The sequence below is a fragment of the Platalea leucorodia genome (genome assembly GCF_965183815.1).
Source record: "Platalea leucorodia genome assembly, chromosome: 8".
In the NCBI taxonomy this organism is placed as follows: domain Eukaryota; kingdom Metazoa; phylum Chordata; class Aves; order Pelecaniformes; family Threskiornithidae; genus Platalea; species Platalea leucorodia.
In genome coordinates, this window is record NC_138830.1 from 27,487,882 (window position 1) to 27,507,113 (window position 19,232).

Here is a 19,232-nt window from a genome sequence, read left to right on the forward strand (position 1 = left end):
CAGCTAAAGCCTGAACCCTAAGCCAGGAAGAACCTGATTGTACTGTTTCCCTTTCCCTCCTGACTCTGTTTACACTGAGCTTTTTAGGTAAGACTTCCTGCCATCACACACTGTCCCCTACAGCCAATGACGATGGCTGCGACAGAAGCTTCGGTGAGAAACACACTGCGATCCGAGTATCCAGACAGGCTGAACCCATCCCCGGTGCTGGCTGAAGTATTAGGGACTCCTGTACTGTATGCCTCCTACTCTGGGAAACTTGAAACAAAAATCCTCCAGGGATCAAGGACTACCTGGAGTTCCTGTTCTAGGAGATGAGCGACTTGAGGCAAGTCTTCGTCCCTTCTGGGAAGGACCCGTAACCACAGCAGGCTTTTCATCACACTTCTCTACTTGCCATAACAAAAAGACTTAAGAGTCACTTGGGGCACGTCAGGAGTGCCAGACAGGTATTGATGTATCAGCAGCTATCAGTAAAGAGAGTTGGGATTGCCAGGACCTTTAATAGCCACCTGTGGTGACATCAGGCGTAAAAGGAAGACAGAGTGTCAAGGACTGTAATATAGGTAAATAAAATTAAGTAAGTATTGTCAGCCAGTATGATGGGAGATTGAGCTAGACAATTTCTTTTAGTACTTCTGCATAACCTAATGACATTGTTATTCAAACCAATAGTCGCCAGCAAAACAGAACAATTTAGAAAGCAATTAATTTCCCAATGTCAATTTTTGCAATGATAATTTCAAAACTCACATTGTTGCAACTTCAAAACCCAAAAGCACTTAGCGTTCACTGCGCTGAATAAAGGCCCCAACTAACAGCACCTATTTAAATTGAAAAAAACTACTACAGACACACTGCTCATTTCCTTATTGAAACTCATCAGCTGGAGTTGACTCAAATCTATTAAAATAAAACAACTGGAAGCCCTTTTTCCACCCCCTCCTCCTGCTGCCCCAGGCTCCTCACCCAGCTGCACATGCAAAGCAGCACGAGTCAGCAGTGCTTGCTACACCGTGGAGAAAAAAAAAAAGAAAAATCAAGAGCTGCAGTGTTGCAATTTTCCTGTGGAAATAGACACTAAGGAACCTTCACCCTGATTTTACCTGACCTCCAAGACCCGAGGGCTCACAGACACATGGCAAATGCACTGACTGCCGACAACGCACAGAGTAGAGCTGCACCAGATAAAATATTTATGTTTTCTGTTTCATCACTGGATTGTACCTGCAACGATGCATAATTAGGCCTCCTCCTGAGCCCCCCCCCCCCGAACTAGCCATGCCAGCAAAGCTTAGCAGATCAGCAACAGCAGAAACAAGATGCTGGGACACATTTTCAGATGTCCACTTTTCCCCCCCCCCCCCCCCCGAAGACAGAAAGAGGAAATGCAAAGCTGAAGCAACCTGCCTGGCTCCCAGCTGGAGCACTACTGGGGCTGAGACGCAGTGGCTATTTTAAGATAAGGAAAGGCTGACAACATTCAGATGTCAGCATTTAGCAGTAGACAGTATTTCAAATATTTACATGGCCATGTCCCTTTCTGAGGAATTGCAAACATTAGGGCTTTGTAAACCAGAACTGCTGTACAGAAGGGGAAGTGCTATTAAGAAGGGGCTTAACACTTCCCTCTCTCATCCAAGTCAGGACACCGAGCTTTGGGGATCGAACACGGGCACCTTCAGGAGTGGGGATTGCTACTGTAATTTGTGAACAAAACAGTATATTCAAGGACCTAAAATAAACAACAGACCAGACCAGAGATAACAATGCTTTATTTGTGCATTTCAGCAACAGGAGAAATAATTGAAGATGAAATTATCTGCTTTGTTGTAAAGTATAAAAACATTTAATTATAAATATTTTAGCTAAAAAAGCGTGATTTATAAAATATAATCTGTGAAGATATATATACACAGTTTAATTGTTTAGCAATTCTTTCACCTGACATTAAAGAGTAGAGGTTTTTCTATTTATTATTCCAAGCTCACAGTTTAGTGCTCACAGTTTAAGAAGCAAAACAGACAAGTGAAAAGATGACTGGTGAGTTTCGTTCTGGAAAGAAAAAGAAAAATAAAATGCACAAACTGGGGCAATAGCAGAGGCAGAATTTGAGCAAATCCATGTTTCAAGAGAGGTCTCTGAGGGAACACAGCTCCCCTGCCATGACCTACAGCGTATATATGCAGACAAGCAGTGGGCATTTTAACATTTGTGGACAAGATTCCTGTGTTTGCAAAAGAAAATGGCTAATAATATAGTGCAAGTCCTCCAAATTCAGTTCAGCTAAACATGCTCACCTCACTGCTCTTCCCTTCTTGAGCAGGGATTGCTCAGTATGCTGGGCTGGTGTTATCTGTCATGGCTCTAATGAAATCAAATAATGTCACCTTCATGATTCAAGATATGAGCAAATTTACAAATAGAAAACCCCAGTGTGCCATCTGATTGCATTGTCCAGCTGGCAATATCCCTTAAATACAGATACAGCTGCCTAAGACTGGAAAATACAGTGAAGCCATACAGTACACTAAACGTGATGGAATGTGAAAGAAGATACATGGTCAGGCAACTCAGTTTTCTATTCCTTGTTTAAGAGAGAGCCAGCTTCCTCCCTTCGAAGCCTAGGGAAATCTCGCCTCTTATTGAAAGGTTTATTACTATGGCACTTCAGAGAAGAAAAACTGGAAGACTCTCCAATGTGCTGGGCGGCAGAAAACGCTACAGGAAATGATAATTTGATCCATGTCCCTAGTAACTATCTTTTTCTCTTCACAGTGTTTTCACAATGCCCGTGGCACGGAGCTTTGAGGACGAAGAAAAGGGATAGTCAAGGATGCATGACAACACCCAACAGCAGTACAAACGTACAGGAAATCAAGCTGTACTTTGTACACCGATTTACACAAGACCTCACTACTTGCCTGTAAGCAAGGAATGAATTAATAAGGAGTTAAGAGAAAAAGGATGTCTAGGAAAGAAGGAAGGAAGGAAGTCGGCAAACACGACACTTGTCAGTGCTCACCGTGATTTGCTACCTGCTGTTTCTGCTTCAGGGTGATGTGCACCTGACAGTTCAGAGCAAACAGCATGTACACAGCTCTTATGATTCACATCGTTATGAATGCATAGTAACTGCAAGAGTTGTGCCCTTAGAAACTCAGGAGGATCTTCACGAGAGGAAGGCTAGCAAAGCTGTAATGAGTTTTAGGCAGGATCCAGGCAGTTCTCTCCAGGTAGAGCCCTGATCTGGGAAACGTACCAAGTCATGTGCAATCTCAGTGCATATTGGCTGGTGGTTACTGGGTAAATGCCGATTTTAACTCCCTGAAAGCCGCTCGGCGGTGTTTCCTTTCCTCCTCTTCCCGCTTTCGTTCATCCTGCTCAGCTTTTATCTCTGCTTCAAACTTACTGGCTGAAGAGAGGGCTTGAACCTTTACGAGAGAGAAAACAAAAGAACGTCAAGCCTTGCATCAGAGGGAGAGCCAGAGCCTGAACTACTCCCAGATGAGCAACGCAGAACTGTTTGCTGCACCTCCCAGCGCTTGCTAGGAAGCTGTCAGGATGGGTCAAGTATTAATTACACTGCACTGGTTGGGTATTTACACCCAATACCTGTTAGCTTGCTTGACTTTAACATCAATAAAAGAAAGGTCATTTACTAATAAGTCACTAATAAGTGACCAAAACAATGCTGTCAGTACTGGGTCATATACATTCTTTCTGTAAGCAGGCAGCATAGCATAAGTTGTGAGCATACAGTGGGACAAACTACTGCAGAAAACAGTTCTGAATCACAGCCAAATCTGAGAACATCATACTACACCACAGATAATCTGCAGATCAAAGAGACATTGTTTATTTGCTGGCTATTTTTCCAGCTTTCATCTCAGTACATGTGCTGTGCAATAACTGTGTTATGCTCTTGGGAAAAAACTTCTTATATAAACAACCAGGATTATTTTCTCTCCAAGAGAGCTTTCAAAAAGGGTGCTTTGTCAGCTTTGAATGGTGCAAAGCTCTTTCTGCCAACCCCAGGACCCTGCAGAACAATTTTGATTCCAAAGGTTACAGAGAGCCGCTCAAGAAAGAGATGTCTGAAATCTTATACTCCAAAATACTCCAATTCACCACTGAACTCAGAGTGTTCAGGTTGAGGGAGGTTTTGCAAAATGGGAAACTCAGTCCCATTAGTTTCCAGGATGCTTTTGTCTTTAAAAGCGGTCAGCCAGCTACTCCCATAGAGGTTCCAGCCACAGGGACACAGGTCAGCCAGTCAGCTCTACCACGGTAAGACCCACAGCAGAGTTGGTAAATTAAGTCGTTCTAGTGTTGACTGATCTGCAGAGGAAGGCTGTAGCTAGAGTCCAATATAAAGTTTGAAGGGAAAAGCTATGGCTGAGTTTGGGGGGGGCAGGCATGAAATATGCATCTTTTTAGCTAGGGAGAAATCTGGCAGTATCTTCTATTGAAAAGCAAGCAGGGTCGGTGTCTCGATGAAGGCCTGTGTGCAGAGATTTTTCATGTTCCTCCGTGCCACGCCATACCTTAGCTTCAAAGAAATTCTTGGCTCCTTTGACTCCCTCAATAGAGACATCTATCTCCGAGAGCTTCGCAAGAGTCAACAGGCCGCTGTCCTCCTCGAGTTCCCCAGCTGCAGCTTTATGGAAAATCAGCAGGAACTAGCAAGACAGAGATGAAACATTCTTCATTGAGGCTCAAACAACGTAAAATGCAAACAGCGCAGACATTTACCTGGAAGGGGCTGGAATTTACGTTTCTGAGCAAAGGAAACCACGTCTATATAAATGAAGTGGCACCATGCAACTTGTGCTCCAGTGCCCTGGCTCTGGTACACAGCCCTGATGGACTAAGACAGAGAAATCTCATAGGAAGAGGATTTTCTGGGGAGCAGAGCCCTGATGAAGCACAGCTCCTACTGAGCCTGGGCTGCTACGTGACCAGAGGAAGGAGGCCACCTCTCCACCTGCCTAGTACAACCGTACGGTGGGCTCAGATACACCTCTTTATGCCCCCACAGCCTAATGGTGTATTCACAAGGCTCCCACCAGCTTCCCCAGTGTTCTGGGGGCTCAGATCACATCCCATGACAACGAAAGCAGGGCAAAGATGGCCCTGGCTCACACCTGAACCCCAGGCTCCCTCGACCAAGGTGCCAGTGCACTCCTGTTAAGAGAGAACAGCAGCCCGAGTGTGTGCACTTGAAAGGGATCTGGGGACTGCCTGGCTGCTATGAACCCTGCCTTCTGTCCTTCCCAAGCCCTACAGTCTGCACAGTATGGGAGGGGAAAACAAAATCAAGGTCAAATGCAACAGGAGAACAGAACATAGTTACTTCAACTGGTCCCTTGTCTAGGGCATGGGAAAAGTGACCTAATTCAACCCTTGGAGCTATGCGTCAGCCTGTTCCAGGGAACCCCGGCTGGTTTCGCTAAGGCGAGCAAAGCCTCTGTATTCCTGTCATGCCCCTTAAATAACACACAGGAGAGCTTCTCCGAGACCTGTCAGAGGTCAGGTCAGAGGCACGCCCTTGTGACAGAGTGGCTTGAACGAGTGTCCACAGAGCAACTGGTTTTGAAACCTTTGTCCTGCACTGGACCGTAGACATTTAACAAATCCAGAGTCACTACAGCAGAGCGCATATTGGCAAGTGAATTGCAAAAGGAAACAAACAAAAAAACAGCCATATTGCCCTCCAGGAAAGCACACTTTTTTTACTGAAGGAACAAGACCTGCCTGCTTATAAACAAAGACCTCTGCACCGCCTTCAACCTGCTTACGAAACTCCAGGTTAAGATGTGGATGCTCTATGCATAATTTGAGAGGTCCTGTAACTCCCTGCTATTCTTGGCCACCCCAGGAGGTGTCTCAACGCTTGGCACAGTGCGGAAAGAACAGAGACAGGGACACGTCACTCGGGTACAAAAGGAGCACAAGCAACAAAGCTGCACCACTGCACCACTCCATGGCAGAGGGCTGTGAATACCATGTAGGGTTGCCCTGAAATCCATTTACACAAGAACATCAACTATCTCTAGTGCTGTGCTCCTCAGACTGCCAGGCTTGGGACTTTGCTTCTTCCTACAGAGAACCTGAGCTGTCCCAGAGGAGGGCAGCAGAGTCCTAGCTTCTGCGCTGAGCCAGCCCATAATGCACTTGCCTTCTTCAAGTTGTTTGCAGAAGCTGGTGGAGATGCAAGAGTTTGGGAAGGCCTCCCATGGGGAAGGGTGTGGAGATGACGGCAGCGCTGGCTGCCCTCTCGCAGAGGCAGTGTCACCAGGCATTGCTTCATGCAGCGGCCTCGTAACCCGTGTGTGCTCAGCACAGAGCAGCCAGAAAGCAGGCTGTGCTTGGGGAGGAAACTTCTCTCCCTCCAAACACATGTAAGAAATTTAATGACGCTCTGCTGAATGGGCAGAACGTCCTGCTCAGAAAGAAATCAAATCCTCCCCCTCTGCTCAGATCCGCTAGGCTCGGGCTAGTTCCTCTCCTCCTCCACCACCAGGCACGGGGACACGGAGGGCTGGCAGCCAGGCTGGTTAGTCATGGTTCCTCCTCACAGTTTCTGCTCCACCCTTCGAGTCCCACTTCCTGGCATTGGAAAGGGGCAGCGGAGGCAGCATGATCCTGAGGTCTTGTACAGCTATTGCCCGGGGAGGGACTGGAAACACCCAGTCATGAGTACAAGTGTGCATGAATCATTCTGAAACTAGGGGATGGGGCAGCAATCGTCCCATGGAACATGGGCTGACGCAGCCAGGAAGCTGAGCTCAAGGAAACCAGGGACTGAGCCACTGGTTGGGGCGGACACAGCATAATGTCAGCCCCAAGGACCCAGCAAGGCAGACCATGGGTCATCATGCTGGTTTCCACGGGAGCAATCCTTCTTCACTTCACGTCAGCACACTGCCTGCAGCCCACCTCACCAGTTATTTGCCCTTGAGGCATCGGTTCTCACTAACTAGAGAATACCAGGAATCTGCATTCAGTTTCCTGATGAGCTCCCACTCCCAGCCCATCTCACACCCTTGCTGGGCCCAGGACACATCGCATGCAGCTAAACCTCAGGGAAATGTCAATTGAGAAGCAAAACTGAATAATGTTGGTACTTTGAAAAACCCTGCTCTCAAGGAGGACATGACACACACTTTCTACCACCCTAACCTCATAAGAGATGAGATGTATCTGCCCTCACATCCTTCATGATCCAAGACCTACCCCACAGTGCCAGGTCTCAGAGCGATGCTGCAGTTATGCAGCCCCACCGGGCACTGTGCTGACCTCGGGGAGGCAGGGGAAGGTACGGGACTGACTGGCAACAGCAGCCTTGCAGCAGCTTGCTAGAAAAGCAGTGGCACCCAAGGCTGTGGTTTGCATCAACGCTGCTAGCAAACACATGACGTGGGTCAGCATTTAAGTTGGTGCGGACATGGGGGACAGTGGGTGGATTTTTGTGGGTTCTAGATAGCAGCTACAATTAGACATTATTATAGCAATTAACTGTGGTTTCCTGTGGTAATGACAGAACTAGACAGTCAGAGGTGGTTTCCCCCCCCGTACCTAATCTTTTTAAGCCTAAATTTCTTCACTTGAGTCATGGAGGGAGTCTTGTGCAGTTAATTGTTGATGTATTGATGGATGCTGAAAGGTCAATGGTAGAAGGCAGCTTTCCGAATGGGGCCAGCAGTTCAGCAGCAGCAAGCCAGAGCCATACAAGCCCGCTTTCCAGGCGACAGCTTGCACTACTCAAAGCAGCAACAAAAGGTGACCTATTGCAAGTGAAAGAGGTCCTTACCAGTTCTCTGGCCAGGCCACGAGAAGCACATCTTCAGGCAGGTATGTCAGGACTCTATATTCTCTGGAGAAGCAGACAGGAGCCCTCCAGTGCTCAAGTTACACCCTGCTGAGTTTGGACACTCATTTAAACTCATTGTCAGAGTGCCCCAAGTCAGCTTGGTCACCCACCATGTGCTTGCTCGTCACCACCAACGGGAAGCAGAGTGGGACAGGGCTACGGGCTGGTTTGGGCCTCCTCACCCACCGGGAAACCTGCCTCCCTGCCAGTCCTCTGCCAAAACAGAGCAGCTGGACGCAGCACATCTGCAACAAGGCAAGAAGCATCCTGCTCCTCTTTACCATGGGAAGCTTTGGGTACATGCTAAAGCTGCTGTGTAATTTCTCCCCAGAGCTCTGCCAGTGATGCTCCTTCATTCCAATCCATGTACCACTCAAGCTTGCATTTGCTTGACCATCATTTTGCATCTGGCGAGAAGCTACAACAGCACCAGCTGCCACACGCTGCCTGCCAAGGGCTGGCAGCACAGGCAGCCCGTGCCAGCTGACGGGCAGCCGTGCAGGGGGCTGTGCTCCAAACAGGTGGCAGCAGAAGAGGAACTGCTCTGACACTTGTGCTGCACCAGTGGTGCCAGGACACCAGAGCATCTTCCAGAGCCTTGGGGATAAAGGCACTTCTCTTTCACAGGAGAGAGCCCCTGCAGCCAGCCCAGAGGCTGTCCCCAGCTCTTCATCCAGGGTGAAGGGTGGCCCAGGGGGCACGCAGAGAGGGCACCTCCAACCCACGCAGTGATTTGGCAATCACAATCTGACCTGGGGCCAAGGGCATGGAGCTCTTCCTGCTCCGCTGGATTCTTTGCTATCCCAGGTCCACCTCTGACCGGCCACATCTCCTTCCCTGCCCAGAGGACCTGCCAGCTTAGGGCTTTGCTGGTGTAAACTGACAGGCTCTCACTTCCCAGATTTGCTTGGTTTTCCTCCCTTTCTATGGGCCAGGCCCTATAACCCAATGGTCTTTGGCCTCTGTCTTCTACTGCTGCCCTCTTGCAGCGAAAGAAATGCAACAAAACCCTTGGGGGACAAAAGCAGGGGGAGATGGTGTGACGTGCCAGCACAGAGAGACCGTGCAGCAGCTCTGTGAGCTGCCAGCCACCCCTCACCCCAACCAGCCCAGCCGGTCATGGATCCTGGCTGCTCATCCTCCCTCCCAGGCACTGCCAAAGGTCCCGGCACTTCCAAGATGAAGAACTCGATGCCCCGAGCTGTGGAGAGCTCTGCACCTCACCTCCACAACCAAGCCCACACCCTGCAAGAGGCATGGTGAGAGCACAGCCCCAGCAGAAACAAGGGAGCCCAGCTGCTTGGGGCCCCTTGCAGCCGTCCCCTGGGACGGGAGGAAGCAGGACAGCAGCACAGTCCTCACCTGCTGCAGGACACAAGCTGCGCTGGCCCTCCTGCTGCGTAAGGGGCTGTCGGTTAATGCAGAAAGCCACAGTGTGTCATAGGCTTCTGACTGAGACAGCATTCAAAGCCTGGGAGGAGGAGATGATGCAACGGGAGGTTTTTATATCTGGGCTCCCCCTTCCTGCTGAGATGAGTTGGGGTACCCCTGAGTGCATGCAGGTCACTGCTCAGATTCCCTCTCCTCCTCTGCCTGGCAGCAGATCCTGGCCTGCCCACACTGCTCCCAGCAGTCTCAACACAGCAGTGACAGACAGACCTGTTTGCTGTGTGTCCCTGCTGAGCCAGCATGCAGTACTGAACTGCTGCATCACCACGTTTATTCCTTGCTGCAGGGAGGTGACCACCCCTTGTGAAGCTTGCCATGGCTGGTCACTGCGTGATGCAGAGAGGGAACCAATATAAACTGGAAGAGGAGGCCTCCTGTGCCCCTTGAGACCAGCTGCTCCAAGCAGAGCCCTTCCCCTGCACCTGAAATGAGGCCCGAGCCATTGTACCGCAGGAGCCCGGCAACGAGACCCTGTGACTGAAGGGATGTGTCACCTCCAGCTACAGCAGGAAGCTCTGTCAGCACTCCTGGGCAGCCGCAGCAGGGCTCAAATGCACTCCCAAAGCAGGCAAAGAGGTTGGAGAGCTTTGACATCAGGTACCATTAATGCCACATGGAGATGAATGCTGACAGTGGTCCACACCTTGAGCTCCCCATGGCATGGGGAAGCTCACCTGCTTCTCCACTGCACCCCACAGCTGGAGAAACATGGAGGGGACAGTGCTACCTATGGTCAGAGTACAGGGCCTGGCTGCCTCCTCCCTCCATGCCGCAGCCACATCCCCATCTGCTCCCGCAGCCACCCTCACCTCACGGAAGCTGAGCTTCCCATCAAAGTCTTCATCCACCTCCTTGATCATGTTCTTCAGCCCCAGGTGGGTCTGCGGGGCTCCCAGCTTTTCCATCATCAGCTTCAGCTCCATCAGGTCAATGTACCCATCCCGTCCCGAGTCGTACCTGCAGGGTGCAAAGGGGAGGGGGTCAGCCCTCATCATCCCCCATATCCATCTTCCCAGAAGAGGAACTGTGCAAATGGATAAAGCCACAGGGTGGTTCAAAGCTTGGGGGAGAGGGGAAGCTGCACAACATGGCCAATGCTGCGATATACTAAGCTTGGGGAAGTAGCAGGCAGCTTTCAGAGCTGTCTCATCAGAAAGAGAAGTCCTCAGGGGAGCTCAGACCAAACCACCCACACAGAGGAATATGGAGGAACTCAGCTTATCTCAATGGGATTTCCATCTCACCCGCTTGCATGTCCAGCACAAAGGTTACTTACACACAGCTTACACTGTGCACCAGCACAGTGAGGCAAAGGCATGCCGGAGCCAGCTGCTGCCAGGTCTCCTGCTCATTTAGAGGAGAAACAGGGAGCAGAGACCAAACAGAACCTCCCAGCAGAAAGCGGCTATCTTTCTTTGTAAGCAAAACACACCCCCTGTAGCTGTTAAGATCTTTGCTCTCTGAAAAGGTTTTGTACTACACAAGCACCATGCTTCAGGGCAGCTGTTTATTCAGTGTCCATGGGCAGAGCAGAAAGGCAGTCCCAGGGGAGCACAGCAATCCTAGCTGGTGCCGGGGGCTGCACCAAGGGGCTGGGCTGGCAGAGGAAACCAGTGCCCACCTCTAAGAGCAAGACTGGAGTGGGACCACGCTCCCAATGGAGCGTAAAGGACGGCAAGAACTCTCTGCAGGAGGAGAAAGCACCCATGCAAGGGGCAGAGCGCGTTAGATATGGGGAGGCAGTGATCTGCCATGCTCAGCCTGGGACTGTGCACCAGTTCCTCCCCTGACATCCGCTGCGGGTGTGAGTAAAGCATCCGACTCACCCAGCAACCAGCGCTTCACACTCACCAGGGCCATCACTGGGTTTCAAAGTCCAAAGGCTGGAGGGATGGGCACTCTGCTATCAGCCTGTCAACAGCCCTCCCTCATCCTGACCCTGCCATCAGGGTCCAGCACAGAGCTGAGGGCTCGCATGGGAGGACGGGGCAGGGTCTGCCAGGCTGGACTCAGCCCCGGTGCACAGCCTGCCACTGCCCATTGCCACCATCTCAACCCTGACAGAGTTAAATCCTTTCAACCATTCAGAAAGGAAAACCTAGGCATGGTGCTGAAGCTTTCCCGTTGGCAGGAGCATGTCAAATCCTCCCACCCATCATCTTTCATCGACTGTTAGCTCTTCCAAAGAAATAAGGGCTGTAGCCATCCCAGACAGAGACCTGCACAGTTGTGGTTACCCTGGAAGAAAGCCCTTTCCAGCTGACAAACCTCACAGCCACAGAGGAAGCTGTGGCAGAGGAAGGCATGAACAAAGCCACTGGCCCCAAGCTACTCACAGGCATGGGCAGCGGCCAAGAGCTCTGTCCCTGCCTTCATGAGCACGGGCACAGGGCACTTTTTCCCCCAGACTGGGGTGGCCTCCATGGCTTTCCAGAGTTCCACCACCTCCGCAAACATCTTTTATACTCTCTGTGCCTCTTCGTTTCCCAGGGTCCCAGGCCCGAGAGACCCCAAATGACAGGGATGTTACCACGGGGCTGGCACACAGCCGCTGCTACCAGTTTGCCTGCACGCTCTGCACCCAGCAAACCTGCGAGCCCACCAGGCCAGACAGCTTTCTAGAAAACTAGGAAAGAAACCTCCATTGGAGCAGAAACCAGGTCACAGAGCTGAGACATCATGGGGAGGAAAGGCAGCGGGTTCATCACAGCAAGGAAGGCGTCAGTTAATTAAGGCACATGTTCACAGCATTACCCAGCCCAGCTCCAAGACACACTTTCAAGGCTTCACAGAAGCATAATAAGTGCAATACTTAATTTACTTTTCCTTTAAGTTTGGGAGAAAGGGTGTGGAGCTGTTCCTCCAGAGTAAGGCAGTTGGAGAGGCAGTGCCTTTGATCAGACAAAGCAGCAAAGCACATAGTAGCAGGGAGGCACTCAGGATTGAGGTTTGGTTTTTTTTTTTGGCCCCAGCAAGCTCATGCTGCCCTTTGGCTGGGTGCAAAAGCAGGATGACACCGAGGTCCCCACCAAGGGCTGCCCATCCGGGGTCGTGACACTGCCCAGCCCCTCTTGGAAGCGTTGGGTAACAGAGATTAAGGCAGAAGGAGGGCACAAGCCCAGCCCACGCCTGCTGTGCTCATCTCACCCTTCTGCTACGGACGCTACCCACAGGCAAACACCATCCATCAGTGCCTGCCCTGGCACTGAACCCAGGGGCAAATGCGCTGCCCCAGAAGGGTTAAGTGTGGGGCATGGTTTCAGGGCTCGTCATCCCTGCAGAGAGGCAGCACAAAGCCAGGATTGTGAGAAATGGGGTCTTGCCAGCAGCAGCCATGGTGGCAGAGCAGCACGCTGTACCAGCCGCACAATGGGTGTTGAGCATGCCGGGCCAGGGTACAGCTGGCACAGAGATGCACCCTGAAATCAGGTTACCGGTCCCTTGCAGTTGGGGACAGCCAGACAGGGGGACGCTGAAGCCCCCAGATGCTCGGTCCCAGCCCCACAGAGCAATGGCAGCACCCTGCAAACTGCTGCATTCCCTTCCCACCCACCCCCCCGCCTCCTAAAACAGCCTGAGTATTTTAGGACCTGGGTACAGCCACTCGGCTGCCACAGAACCGTGCAGCCAGACTATTTAGGGAGAGGCGTATTTATAGGGCATGAGAGACAGTGCAGTTCATTCTCCGCCACCCCCCGACCCCCCCCCCACAGGCACAGGCACTCAGCACAACAGGGCACGGTGCAGGCTGCACCTTGTTGGTCAGCTGATGCTCCCGGCACACCTCAGCCCTACCAAAAACCCCACTGTCTGCATTTTGGGAGCTCTCAGAACCCCACTGTCTGCTTTTTGGGAGCTCCCTTTCAGGACCCAGCGCTCCAGCTGGCCCCTAATACCACTCACACCTGTTTCACTGCCTGCAGAGCAGCCCTGTCCCAGTGATGGACACCGGTCAGCCCTCACAGGCAGCACAGGCAGAACTGGAGGAGTGCACCAGGGCAAGTTTGCTCCCTAAATGCACCCCAGGGACCTGTCCCGTCCTCTACTCCAGGAGTGGCACAGCAAGAGTACGCAGTACTCTGGTGCCTCGCCAGCCCTCCCAGCCCCGCCATCACCCGCTGTCCTGCTGTGACACAGGAACTTTGCTTCCTTCAGGCTCAAAGCTCCCCGGGCCGCAAGCCAAGCCTCACCCCACTGACGCGCAGGCATTACGGACAGAGGGGCTCTCGCGCCAATGGGCAAAGATGTCTCGCATTGCAGGCAGGCGGGCAACTCCAGGAGCAAGTCAGTGCCACGGCCATGGCGGGTCCCCACCTGTGACGGCTGGGACGCCGCAGGCAGCTACAAGCGCTGCGGCTGGCGTGATAAGGCTTCGCAGCGCCGCCACAGCAGCGTTCCTGGCAGCAGATGAGACACAGGCAGCGGCTGCCAAAATCTGCTGCAACAAGGATGCACCCAGATTCCCACGCTGGCTCGCTTCCACCCCGGCTGCCGAAGCGCTGGGCAAGGAAAGCAGGAGCAGAAACTGGGGGGGAAGGAGGGAATACTTGCTGAACAGACTTGCTTAAGAGCAAGAAGTATGCTATACACAATTACTGCCCAAGTACAATCATTGTACTGGGGTCACACAGCATAGCTGGGGGGTTACACCGCAGAAGAAAGAGGGATCAGGAAGGGAGGAGAAAGGAGATGCCGAAGACAGCATCACTCGTACTGACTCTGCAGTCACCTCCCAGCTGCCTGAAAAACCCCAAGGAAAAAAAGTATAGTTAAATGAGAAATCCCAAATCCTGAAGGATCAAAGAGCAGTTTCTAAACATTCGCACTTCTTGAGAAAGGCTGGAAAGAAAACCTGCCCTCCCTGTACATGTTCGCTGTACCTGAGCTTGCTCCATACGCTACAGGCGCCCGTACTTTGATCTGCAGTTCCTGCATGCTGCAATGGCCTAAAACAGGCTTTGAAATAAAGCAGTCAGAGTAATGGTGCTGAAGTAGTAATAATCTCCTCTTAAATATTTCAAAATCCTTTCTAAGTAGTATTTTATTCCCTCTGAGCCTTGTGTTTCACCTTACATGGAGAGGGAGGTGCTGATCTCTTCTCCCTGGTATCCAGTGATAGGACACATGGGAACGGTTCAAAGCTGCCTCAGGGGAGGATCAGACTGGACATGAGGAAGCATTTCTTTACCCGAGAGGGTGGTCAGACACTGGAACAGGCTTCCTAGAGAGGTGGTCGATGCCCCAAGCCTGTCAGTGCTTAAGAGGCATTTGGACAATGCCCTTAACATGCTTTAACTTTTGGGTCAGCCCTGAAGTGGTCAGGCAGTTGGATTAGATGTGATCATTGCAGGTCCCTTCCAACTGAAATATTCTATTCTGTTGCCGAGAGCTTTGGAAACAATTCCTCCATAGTGGGGTGGGGACAGGGAGAGGAACAGGCTCCCCGGCCACATGCAGCCCCGTCCTCCCCAGCCTGGGCAGCAGGAGCTCTCCTGCTCTTGGAGGGGCATAAGGGTGAGATAAAAGTCTGCTCCAGCAAGATCTCCTCCGAGATGCTGGGCAAGACCCTGAGGCACTGAAGCCTGCAGGGCTCAGGCTGGGTGGCTGAGTCCCCATGGGGGTGACCTCCCTGACCGCTGGGACTCCAGAGACAGCCGGTCACACCGGGAGCACGGCAGTCCTGGAGTGAGGTCTGCTGCAGCACATCAGACATGTGCCTTGGTACAGGGACACGTGGCAACAGGCTCCCCAGTGGCTCTAGGAGGGCAAGAGGGCATCACAGCCTCTCCCACCGGCCAGGCCCAAGGCATTTGCAAAACATGTGGGCAACACATGAAATTCCCTAAATACAAAAGCAACAGCAAGGCTGGAATTTCTCCACTCCCTCACACCCCGGATGAAGCTGGTGGCAGTTTCCCCCCCCCCTACATCCCTCAGAAAGGTCACTCCCGCCAGGCACAGCCTCACAGCTCCTGAGGGTTTGCTCAGAAGACTTGCAGAAGGGAGGTTATCATGGCTACCACAGTCCTCACACACTGTCAGAATAAGCAGCTAATTAGGTCACATTATAATTAGCCTGAGCTGCAGACTTCCTGGTCCCTCTGCCAAAAAAGTACCCACCCTGAGAGCTGCCTGCACCCAGCAGCCCCCGCATGCTCCTGCACAGCCCCAGCACCCGTAGCAGATACCCGCACCCCACCGCTGGGGGAATGGGGCTGAAATGGAGGGATGCTGCCAAGAGGAGGCTCGGAGAAGAGGGGGAAGAGTGAGCCCAACCGTGGCAGCAGGAGCAAGGAGCATCGCTTCTGCTTTGGAAGGATGCTGCTGGCACAGCTGGCGGCACGCAGCACCTGGATGGAGCACTGGATTTCAGCAAGTCCTGTGTTCAGATGAGCCCTTTGCTTCCACCCTGACACAGGGCGGTCACAGCCCCCAGCCCTACCGTGGGAAGCCCTGACAGATGCCAGAGCAGCCGCTACCACCAGCAACTCCCTCTTCCCAGCTGGAGTACCCTGACCAAGCCCACAGCATGCCTGGGTCCCACAGGCTCAAGTTTAGTCCAAATTACAGATTTACAAGTCCCACTAAACTGATAAGAAACACTTTTGGATGGGAAGTCTCACACTGGAAACCTGGCATCCTGTGGCAGTGAGAAGATACATCCCTGTCTGTCAAAGGTTTATTTTTTACCATTAGTAAGAAAGACACTGGGTTGTGGTGGCCAGGGCCAATAAGCCATACAGAGAATAAAAGCCTTAATCACATTAACTCAAGCTCTCACTGGCAGGAATTAAGGGGAATATTTCCTCTCCTCATGGAGCACGTGGTATCAGCCAATACTTGAAACGGGTCACTGGCAGCAGATGGAGCAAACGCCAGGTGCCTGCAACAGAGTGAAAACCAGGACGGGGTTTTCCGTCCGCCTGTCCAGGGAGCACAGGGGAGCACGCAGCCCAACTTCTTCCCCCTTTGGCATGGCTGGCCAACGCTCAGCTGCGATAGTCCTCACAGGGCGCACAATGTTTTCCAGCTACATTGACCAGCTGATTAGCATTCAACTGCAAAGCCTAGGTTCCCCCGCTTACAAGGCCGGCGTTTAATGAGCTCATTGTTGAAAAATTCGGCTGCAATTCAGCTCTCCCACTTTTTATTTCCCAAACCACCGCTGTTCCTTTCCTTATCCCTATTGAGGCAGTGCTGTTGCCTGCTCTGAGCTTTCACCCGCAGCTTTTTGGCACTGCAGCTGCCAGCATCGTTTGTCCTCCTGCCCTCACAGTGCCACGTCTCAGCCCTCTGCAGAGTGGGATCCCCTTTAACCATCATCAAAAGGGGCACAGGAGTGAGCAGAACAGCAGTCTGGCCTGGACCACCTCCCTTCCCGCGCCCAGCTGCCGACGTGACGCTGCCCATGCAACAAAGAACTCCGGTGAGCTCACAAAAGCCCATCGCCTGGTCTCCCGCAGCAACAGCCCCCGGCTGGGGCCAGCAACACCCTGCAGCATCAGGAGCTGGGAGCGTTCAACCAGCCTCTTGGTCTCCTCGCAATGACCCCAGCCTCCAGGGTGCCCAAGGCAGCTTTCAGGTAGGAGGAGAAGGACCTAACAAGTTACAAACCCTGCTGCGGTCACCTCCATAAGCTGATGTAGGTCTTTGCACCTTGCTGTGACAGCCCATGTAGCACCTCTGAGGCCCTGCCTCCTCGTGCCTGGCAGCAGCTCACCCCCAGTCCAGCAGCCTTGCCTGCGGCCGGCTGGCAGGCGCGGCTGCCTGCCTGACCCCTCTCCTTGGGGCTGGGAGGACGTCAGTCTCCAGGAGCACAGGGTTTTGTGGTGCTGGAGGGAAACCTGAGCACGGGTAATCAAAGCTACCCAGGCACAGCCCAACTGCAGGAGCCAGGACAGGGCTCGTGGGGAAGAGACACAGGCTGGATCATGGGCCTGGGAAGGGCCAAGCCTTTCTGCTTACAGAAGCAGCTCTCCACATTGCCACCAGCAGCTTGACTTAAATACAAACCTTCCTGCTGGGAGAGGTGCTCCATCCCAGCCCCCAGGAAGAGGGAAGCAAGAGGCAGCCATGCTCGAGCTTCGTTTGGGTGCACGGGAGGGAGCACAAAGCCTGGCAAACAGAACCGCGGATGGAGCTACAGCGCTGCCGGGCAGAGCCAGCGAAGCTGCTGGGGACGCTCCGGGTTGCAGTCGCTGAAGGCAGATGTCCAGCGTCGCTGCAAGGCCCTGGGACGCAGAGCCGCCAGGTGCGGTGCCCCCGTCCCGCCCGGAGCGTCCCCCGCAGCCACAGCGGCGGGGCCACCGCCGCCAGCCATCATCCCGAACCCGGGCAGAGCAGGGCCCCCCCGGCCGTGAGCTAAGCGCGGGATGAGCTCCAGCCCCGAGCCGGAGGCGAACCCCACGAACGCCCCGCAGCACAGGGACAATACGGGGATCCGATGGCGGCGGTAACCCGCCGCAGCTCCTTCCAGCCCGACCGCAAAACCGCAGAGAAATGCGAACATCTCGCCAAGAGCAGGCAGCCTCTCTCCAGATGTCCCCCCGGGGAAAAGGGCTGGGAGGGTCTGCGGAGGGAAGGTAGAGCCCCAGATCCCACGGCAGAGCCCCAGATCCCACGGCAGAGCCCGCAGCCCGCTCCTGCCCGCCGTGGGCCCCGCCGCCCCCGGCGAAGCCCCGCTCCCGCCCCACTCACAGGCGGAACATTCGCTCCATGTCCTTGATCTGCCGGCGGCTGAACTCCTTGAACTCGGTGTAGGGGTTGAAGACGGCGGCCCGCCGGGGCTGCGCCGCCCCCTCGTTGATGTCCTGCCGCCGGCACAGCTTGGCGCTCAGCTCGGCGCCCGCGCTGGCCGTCAGGCAGCTCCGCTCCGCCTCGTCCCCGGCCGCCTCCTCGCCCCTGGCCGCTTCGCCCTCCGCCACCGCCCCGCTCTCCTCCAGCTGCAGCCGCCGCTGCAGCTTCTGCGCCAGCTCCTCCGAGGCCATGGCCCGGCGCGGCCCCGCTGCCGCCCCGCTCGGCTCCGCTCCGGCTGGGCCCGCCTGCCCCGGCCCGCAACTTTATTCCCTCACTTGGGGGGAGCGGGGCGGGGCGGGGCGGGGCGGGGCGGGGCGGGGCGGGGGGAGGCCGGGACGGGGCGGGCGCTTAAGGAGGCGCGGCGGCGGGGGCGGTGGGGGCGTCCGCGCTGCCCCCCGGGGTACCCCCACATGTGCACCCGCAGTCGGGTGCAGCCCCGCAGGCTGACCCCCTCGCGTGTATGTGTACGCTCTCCCGCACCGGAATCACCCCCACTCAGGTACGCCCACGCAGGCGGTCTCCCCGCAGGTACCCACCTCCCCAGGCAGGGAACCCCCCGCTCAAGTAGAACCCCGTGGTCACCCTCCCACGCACCCCCTGACGGGCAGGGTCGCCCCCAGGGAGCCCCCTGCGCCCCAAACGCTGGCCCTGGGGCGCACAGGCCATGTGCGTCCCACAGCCGCTGCCTGCACCACCCTGCTCCGTGGGGTGAGACGAGCCCCGAGCCCGGCCGGGGAGAGCAGCCGGGCCCCGCCAGCTCCCCAGGCACCCCACAGCCCGCCCCACGCCTGCAGGGACGGCAGAGACCAGGCCTGCCCCGCGCCGGGGCAGAGGGACCCCTTAAGCTCTGCCATGCTCCTCCTCTCTCATCTCCTTGGGCTAAAATTAACCCAGGACAAAGCTCAGCTCAGCTCTGGGCTCTCCCTCCTTCTCCAGAGACCTGGAAGACGGGCGGCCCCTTTCCACCACCCTGCTCGCCTTCCCCGGGCCAGTGCCCGGTGCCAGCCCTGCTGTCCCCCGGGCTCTGCAGGGCACAGAGGTGTCCCTCCCGGCACCCTCCATCCCTGGCCCAGATGATAGGTGGCTGACGGCCTCCCCCGAGATAGGATTA

The 19,232-nt window shown here is 54.2% G+C and overlaps 1 protein-coding gene across 1 annotated transcript; it reads right to left on the bottom strand.

Annotated features, from left to right (window-relative positions):
- Positions 1 to 1,825: 1,825 nt before the first annotated feature.
- EFHD1 (EF-hand domain family member D1) lies at positions 1,826 to 18,341 on the bottom strand. The gene is made up of 4 exons (XM_082320501.1): positions 18,023 to 18,341; positions 10,135 to 10,282; positions 4,548 to 4,682; positions 1,826 to 3,434 (listed from the first exon to the last, which is right to left on the bottom strand). Exons 1-4 carry the CDS (start codon positions 18,310 to 18,312, stop codon positions 3,300 to 3,302), a joined length of 708 nt encoding a protein of 235 aa, XP_082176627.1. The 5' UTR covers positions 18,313 to 18,341; the 3' UTR covers positions 1,826 to 3,299.
- Between the last annotated feature and the right edge of the window lie 891 nt (positions 18,342 to 19,232).

Bases quoted from the DNA above. Each gene is read 5' to 3' on its own strand.
- EFHD1 (XM_082320501.1), bottom strand. From the start codon at position 18,312: ATGGCCTCGGAGGAGCTGGCGCAGAAGCTGCAGCGGCGGCTGCAGCTG. The intron at 4,683-10,134 runs GTGAGGGTGGCT...CTGTCTTGCTAG, and splicing joins GGAAGCTCAGCTTCCGTGAG to TTCCTGCTGATTTTCCATAA. The intron at 3,435-4,547 runs GTATGGCGTGGC...TCTCTCGTAAAG, and splicing joins AGAATTTCTTTGAAGCTAAG to GTTCAAGCCCTCTCTTCAGC.